The sequence below is a fragment of the Neltuma alba genome, unplaced genomic scaffold (genome assembly GCF_004799145.2).
Source record: "Neltuma alba isolate B1F8T4 unplaced genomic scaffold, ASM479914v2 tig00004861_pilon, whole genome shotgun sequence".
NCBI lineage: Eukaryota > Viridiplantae > Streptophyta > Magnoliopsida > Fabales > Fabaceae > Neltuma > Neltuma alba.
In genome coordinates this window covers 85,247-93,372 of record NW_021633884.1, presented here as the reverse complement: position 1 = coordinate 93,372, position 8,126 = coordinate 85,247, and the positions used below count along the sequence as shown (strand labels likewise).

The window sequence follows — 8,126 nt, the reverse complement described above, 5'->3', positions numbered from 1 at the left end:
GACAAAGCAAGGGTGGGAGCTTGGGGTTAAAAAAAATGAAAGTGAGCCTCACGAAGGAATAAGAAGGCAAATGGAAGAGAAGAATAAAGGGAATAAATTCTCTGACACATCTCAGAATGGTCATAAGCTCTTCTCATGTGATCATAAGCTGCATCTCACCAGCTTATCTCAATCGTGGGTTGAAGTGGCTTAAAAATTAATAAGCCCAATTGTTAAAAAGCTTTGCCAAACGAACCAAAACTCCCACTGACCTTATTTTCAATTATAAGCCACATTTGGGCCAGTAAACGCGGACCTAAACAGGTACTTATTGTATTATGTGAAATCATTTTTTTAATCATGTTTAATTTTATTATTTAAAACTCATTCATTTGATTATTTTATAACCAAACTTACTTTTATTCAATCATAATCCAAACAACTTTTTACTAATCTTATTTTTACAAACCAACTTTTCTAAACTCCAATCCAAACACAATTCAAGTTATCTAATTTAACTTTTACCTAACTTCACTTTTTCAAAAGTTAAATTGATAACAAGCTACTTCTCTAATCATTAATCCAAACGAGCACTAACTATTATAAAACAGACAAAGGATTAAAGTGCATGCATAACCTTAAACTATTTTGTTGGGCGCATTCAATTTTAATTTGAGTTGTTCTAATTTGGTTCATGCACTCACATAGTCACATCCTAAAAATACTTATTTACCCAAATTGATATAAATTTTTTTTTTTCATATACTTGTTTGTATCCTATAAAAAACTACTTTTTTCTTATTTCTATTTATTTGTCCGGATTTAAATTTCGTCGATTTTACCTTGTTTTCAATAATATTCCTTTGAGATGGACGAAGTTAAATAGAGTTAATTAATATTTGAATTATATAACCATTTTGGGTGATTAGGTTGGCTTGCTTTTAAAGGTTTCTGCAGGCTTATTCTTGAATAATCGCCAGCTTCCCTCATCAACGCTGTTGCCGCCTCGTGACCATCATCAACTTGGTTCTATTTTGTTGTTGCATGGATATGGCACCATAATCAACCTCGTTTTCAACTCCTCAGATGGTGGAGATATTGTGAGATCATGACTTGTGCTCATGTCTTGCGACGGAGTTAACTTATGGGAACAATTTTATGGGGTGTTTGCCGAGATTCTTCTGAAAAATTTTGGAGCCTTTAGTATGATTGTGCACAGAGCTGCGTTAGTTAGTGCAAGATAAGATGCTTGTTTGGATCTAAAAAATACGTGAATGGAAACTAAATTATGATTTTAAAAATAATTTTATGAGATACAAAATAAATATGTGAAAAAATTTATTCTGATTTACGAAAAAAATATTTTTTTTTGTCTAATACCAAATATCCCTTTGCTAGAGCATCCAAGCCTCTTTTTACACCTCCTTGTCATTGTGTTTTTACTTTGTCTTTATGTTTCTTTATATGTACTTGTTGTCTTTGTTTCATTCTACTGCTGATACGTTAGCTGTTGAAATCTTTTTTTATTGTATCATTTTACTTGATTATTAATAAGATTGTCCTTTACCAAAAACAAAGTTCTTGTATACATAATATTGTTTTCGCTTATATATATTTGGATTAAGATGCAAATTTATTTAAAAATTTTTTACTTGAAAATGTTATGCACTCGGAAGTTTTTTGAGTTTAATATTGACTTAAAAGTTTAAAATTATAATAATTTTTTTCTATAACTAAAAATATTTATGACAATGTTACTATTTTAATGGTATTACTAGTTTTGTAATAGTATGAAATAAAATTGTTACGATTTTAAATTTTTAAGATAATATTAAATATAAATTTTTCTTTTGAATACTCAGTGTTCACGAGTGAAAACTCTAAAAACAAATTTACATTTTAATCTTATATATTTTTTATATTAAAAAAATAAAAAGGGATAGTAGAGGCAATTGGCTGCTCATATTTTAGCCCGAGGGCAGGTGAGGCAATGATGGAGAAGAGAGTAACAAAGAAGAGAGGATCCATCGCAGACAAATTGGACACAAGCGCAGCAAATTGATGCCGATTGATGCTCCTCCTTGTTCCATCAAATCAAAGATATGCTAGATTTTGCTTTCACCGCCTTTTCCCTTTTTATCCCATTCATTAATTATTTTTCTTATTTTCAAAATTTTTACATATTATATATATTAAAAAAATGCACGCGTTAGTTTTTTTTCTAGATTTTAAAAATTAATCATATATTTCATGAGCCCGCGGTAATAAAAGAACTTCAGTGTTATTTATTTATTTGAGGAAAAAAATTAATGAAATGATTCTTTTTTATAAAAAGTCATAACATTTTGATTCTAAATTCACGTAAGAATTTTAAATATCTGCCGCAAAAACTGCAACCAATGCCAGACGCAAATCCTAACGTCCGTGACTGGACAAAAACAAAAGCAAAAATTACAACAAAGGACGAACTCAACCTCGTGTCAACAAAAAGGTTCATTAGATGATTATCAAAAAATAAAAAGTTCATTAGATGTTTAAGTACATTATTAGTAAGATGAAATTTAACGATTTTCATATTTTTAGACATTGATTTTACGTTTAAAATAATTTATAATAAAAAACTCTAATTTTTTCGTTACTATAAGCAATTTTATTTTAATGGAATGTTTTACAATTAATGTTAAATATGGGTCTTTTCTTTACAATTCTCCCAAGACAGTAGAAGGGAACCTGTCAGAAAGTCATCCTCAGAGTTGAGGGTATTTTGGGGATTACATACTTTCCAGGTCTCCCCTTGCCCGCTGGGGGCCAACCGCGGTAAGCTGAACCAACGAGAGGGAGAGGGGAGGAGAGAGAGGGGAGAGAGAGGGGGGAGGGAGCAGCTATATAATTTAACAAAGATTTCCTCTTTTAAATAAAATTTTCTTTGCTTTGGAGTTGCCTGAGCTGACAACCCACAAGTTTTGTTGCGGCTCTCCAACCTGGGACTCCCAGAATATCATCAGTTACACTCTGAAATTTCCACAAGACTCACTCAGATTGCTTTTGTTTTCTTTTTGATCCACCTATAATGCGTCCAAATCTTCTGATTTCAACTCTCACTCTCTTTCTAAGGCCTTCCGCTTCAGGTATGCTAAATCCATTTGCTTCTTCTCCTCTCTGCTTTTTCTTGCTGCCTTCTTCTTCCAGCTCTTAGTAAGTTGGGGAATTTCTGTTTGTTGGTTTCTTTCCACTTAGATCCTTTCCTTTTTCTTAATTTTTGTACAAACTGGGTCTTCTCTGCTCTTCTTTTTCCTTTCTTTCTCTTTATTTCTGGTGCTTGATTGTGCTGTAATGTTCGTTGCTCGCGCTGTTCAGTGAAAACTTTCTAAATATGGAAGATACTCATCTCCCTCTATTTCGGAACCGGATTTTGGTTCTTTTTTTGGTGGTATTTTTGGTTCTTGCTTTTGATAATGTTGGAGGAAGTAAATAGTAAGTTGGGACGTTGGATAGATTACACTAGATATATATGGGGCCCCGGTTGATTAGGTTCCATTGTACTGTAATTGGACCCTTGAGCGTTAAGATCACTCACTTTTTCTGAGATCTTTTCCCTCAATTTGATTTTTTTTTCCCAAATGACGGTGGAGGACTGAATTTTCTCTATCCGTTCGGGCTGTAAATTTTCACTTTTAGAGGGCGTTGTGTCTGGCACCAGTGCCATTCATGTGGATTTTCCCCCTAAAACAGAAGTTTTGATAATAATTTACTCTTTCTTTTGTAATTTGATTGGATGGATGCTTGTCTTTTAATTTTTACTTGATTAGCGGAGAAGATGTGTACGGAAGCTTGTCATTTTCTGTCTATGATATTTCAATATGGGCAACAATAGAAGCTTTTGTCCTGTTTCCCTTCTACTGGGCAACATAGAAGCTTATCATGTCAAATCATGATACCGTTGCAATCATTTTAATCCTCTTGACTTCTTTTTCAGTCTTTTTTCCTTATTCAGGAGGACTTTGATACTTTCTACAACTGCTGGTGGTTCTGTAGCATGAGTTCTCAAGGGTTCTTCAGTAGAAGGTATATGGGTTTCAGATTCCCATCACATTAGCTTAGCTATGCTTTTAAGTGCCTAGATAGCCTGCAAGCATATTGCAATAACATTTAATTCCTTTGGTTGTTTTCCCCAATTTTCAGGAGAACCTTTTGACACTTCCATTAGCAACTGCTTGCGGTACTGTTGTGTGAATTATCAAGGGTCTTCTAAAGATGGGTTCCAGATTCCCATCTCATCAGCTTAGTAATGGCCTCTATGTATCAGGACGGCCGGAGCAGCCCAAAGAAAGGACACCAACTATGAGCTCAACAGCAATGCCATACACTGGTGGAGACATCAAAAAGTCAGGAGAACTGGGGAAAATGTTTGATATTCCCGTTGATGGTTCTAAATCTAGGAAATCCGGACCAATAACAGGATCTTCTTCAAGGACAGGGTCTTTTGGAGGAGCTGGTTCTCATTCAGGACCAATTCAACCTAATAATGCTGCCCGTACTGTCTATACTTCAGGTCCTATGACTTCTGGAGGCATGCCTGGTTCAGCTTCTATGAAGAAATCGAATTCTGGACCTCTGAACAAGCACGGGGAACCTATAAAGAAGTCTTCTGGTCCTCAGTCTGGTGGAGTAACACCAACTGGACGTCAAAACTCTGGTCCTCTTCCTCCTGTTCTTCCTGCAACAGGTCTCATTACATCTGGCCCCATATCATCTGGCCCGTTAAATTCTTCAGGGGCACCTCGGAAGGTTTCTGGTCCTTTGGAAGCCACTGGTTCAATGAAGTTGCAAGGGTCTGCTGCTGTCCATAATCATGCCATAACTACTCTCAGTCAAGATGATGAGTATTCCTTCAAAAGGAACTTCCCCAAGGCAATGTTATGGTCATTAATTCTGCTTTTTGTGATGGGTTTCATTGCTGGTGGTTTTATTCTTGGAGCAGTGCACAATGCCATTCTCCTCATTGTTGTTGTGGTGCTTTTTGGCTTAGTTGCTGCATCATTCACTTGGAATACTTATTGGGGAAGAAGAGCTATTATGGGATTTATTGGTCATTATCCAGACTCAGAGCTTAGAACAGCGAAAAATGGGCAATTCGTGAAGGTCTCTGGGGTAAGTTCTTGCTGCTCTTTAGTTCATTCTTTTTTTTTTTTCTTTTTTTTGTGTGTGTGTGGGTATATTGGCAAGTGATTTACAAGTACTATTTATACTTACATATTAATCCTTTCTGTGCTAAATGTAGAAGTGAAATAACTAATTTACAGATATTAAGAAAATTAGTTAAGTTAGTTATTCGTAAATAATGTGTGTTGAGTTCTTTAAAATATCCCATTTAATTATTTGTAGTGGAAACTACCCTAATTGATGAAACTTCTCCTTTAATATGTGCGATAGGGACAGTTTGGGAAAAAAATTATAAATTTAGGAAACAAAGCATATTGAAATCTTACATTTAGGATCCAAACAAACCCTCAACTAGCTATAACATTTAGCACTGGAGGGAGAATTTTTGTCTGATTAAATTTTCCGTAGGATTACATATCAATTATTGTAAAAGTTGAGCGTTTGTATGGATACACATATTTATTTTTTTTTCTTACCTAATTTGTAGATTATATTGAGTAAGATTCATTTGAGTATGCAAAACATATAATTTTAAAAAGTATTCATTATAATTTTTTCTTAAAATAATGTGCAGATATATCTGGCCAATAAATATATATATGGTGTCATTTTCATACTTTTTAAGTTTCTGAAATATTATATATAATCATACACAATTATTGATGACACAAAGTCATTAAAATTATTTTTAAAAATAATTTAAAATAACAATAAGTATACATTCATTTTAAAAAACTCTGTTCCTCCAAAGTTGTAGTGCTGGTTTCGGCCCTGGTGCCAGTGTGATTTTGTTTAATTATAATTATAATTGTATTTTACTAGCTTTTGGTGTATTTTGTTCTTGTCTCATAATTTACATTTAGTTTTAGATGTTTAATTTTATGTCAAAATGACTGAAATTAGAAACTCACGGCATTGGATAATTCTGAACCCCGATATTTTGAACGATTAAGAAATTGTGTGTTTGCTAGGAAACAAGTCATTCCTAGGATCAGGAAATGGCTTTACCTTTCTTGGCATGTACTTTTGTACAACTATGATAGCTGCTGGTATGGATGAATGTGGGTGTTGGACAATGGAAGTAGCATCTTTGTAACACCTTTGAGTGTTTGATTTGTAATGTTATGATTTGAACCTTGTGTTTTGTTCTTTTATTTTTCATTGAAACTATTATGTTGTTTTGCATCGATGTATTTTTCCTCACAGTTTATAAGTTTACAATCAACATGTTCCTCATATATTCTGGCTATTTCTCATTTAAAATATCATCAGACCAAAATTTTTCTCTGGAATATTTTCCAATAAATGTGCCTATGTGGAAGAAAATATTTTTTTTTTTTTTTTTTGGGTCTCCATCTTTTCTGCAACTCTTTGAGTGACATTAATCAAGTTGTGTTTGATTGTGATATATGCAGGTTGTTACCTGCGGTAATATGCCTCTTGAGTCATCTTTCAATAAAGTCCCTAGATGTGTATATACATCAACAAGTTTATATGAGTACCGAGGATGGGAATCAAAAGCAGCCAATCCTACTCACCGCCGATTTACCTGGGGCCTTAGATCACTGGAAGTGAGTTACCAAAAATGTCATTTGGTTTAATTTTGCCAAGTTTTGTATCTTTTCTATTTGTACAGTAATCTGCAATCTTATATATTATCTTTTATTTTTGTAATTTTCACTTCTGATCGTGAAATTGAAAGCCATTTCTTCTTGCAGTAAAATATGAAGGGCAAATTATTGTTGTAGGTTAATAGTACAATACTATTTGTGAGGAGTGGACACATTTCGTTTTCTGACTAGCATGTGGTTGTTCCCTCATTTTATTATGGGATTTTTTTTCTTTTTGAAAAATAGAAGTCATGGGCAAGATTTTGTTTGCCTAGCGAAGTGTGAAAAGATCAATCATAGTTTTATTTGCTGATTTCTCAATTTTGACTGGAATATTGTATGGCATGTGACAGAGGCGCGTGGTGGACTTCTACATCTCAGATTTTCAGTCTGGTTTGAGAGCATTGGTTAAAACTGGGTATGGAGCAAGGGTAACCCCTTATGTTGATAACTCAATTGTCATCGACATTAATCCAGCCAAAGATGAGCTGTCTCAGGAGTTCCTCAGGTGGTTGAGTGAGAGAAATCTTTCGAGTGATGATCGCATCATGCGGTTGGAAGAAGGGTATAAACCCCCTCTTTTATGTTCCTTCTGAAAACGTGCTTCTCTAATTTCTTTTGTAATGAGATGGAACCCGGGAGATTTCACTAAGAATCTTTTTCAATCTGCAACCATGTGATACCCTGAGAATCAGCATTTACTTTAGACAATCCTGACCCGTAAAAGTTGATTTAATACTTGTGCTTGATTTCATATATTTAAACCTCTTGACCTCATCAATGACCCAGTTTATTGCGAGCTTTTAGGTTCATGTCTGAAGCCAACTGCTTTTAAAGAGATTTTGTCTAACCCTCTTCTTGCTTTCTGTTATCGTTATGGAATTGAATACGCTAGAGACCTAAGCTGTTGAAACTTGATCTGTGATATGTAGGTATATCAAGGAAGGAAGTACGGTAAGTGTAATGGGGGTCGTTCAGAGGAATGAGAATGTGCTCATGATCGTTCCTCCATCTGAGCCAATCACAACAGGATGCCAATGGAGCAAGTGTATTTTCCCTGCAAGCCTCGAGGGCATTGTTCTTAGATGCGAGGACACATCGAAGAATGATGTGATCCCGGTCTAAGCAAGCGATATGCAATGTGATGTGCGGAATGTTTGCAGCGTCTAATTGGCCCTTCTCACTTCAAAGAAGTATAACTATCCCCTCTAGTATTAGTGGTTGTGGGATATCTGATTGACTGATTATCATTATTGTATTTTAGCTTTAAGGTGGCAAGGTTGTGTTCTTTTTTCCTACGTGCTAGATTGTTGTATAGCTAGCTTGTTCAGGGTTGGTTTGGTATTATTCTTCGTTTAGGGAATGTAAGCTTTG

At 34.7% G+C, this 8,126-nt stretch overlaps 1 protein-coding gene across 2 annotated transcripts; it reads left to right on the top strand.

Moving 5' to 3' along the window:
• The first annotated feature begins 2,822 nt into the window (after positions 1 to 2,822).
• LOC114745917 (uncharacterized membrane protein At1g16860) lies at positions 2,823 to 8,126 on the top strand. 2 transcript variants are annotated; one of them, XM_028934092.1, is made up of 6 exons: positions 2,823 to 3,107; positions 3,974 to 4,044; positions 4,162 to 5,130; positions 6,558 to 6,713; positions 7,106 to 7,317; positions 7,685 to 8,126. In XM_028934092.1, the coding sequence occupies exons 3-6, from the start codon at positions 4,234 to 4,236 to the stop codon at positions 7,875 to 7,877; spliced, it is 1,458 nt and encodes a 485-aa protein (XP_028789925.1). In that variant the 5' UTR covers positions 2,823 to 3,107; positions 3,974 to 4,044; positions 4,162 to 4,233; the 3' UTR covers positions 7,878 to 8,126. The 2 variants fall into 2 exon arrangements, with proteins under 2 accessions (XP_028789925.1, XP_028789924.1); XM_028934091.1 differs by having other exon boundaries at positions 3,956 to 4,044.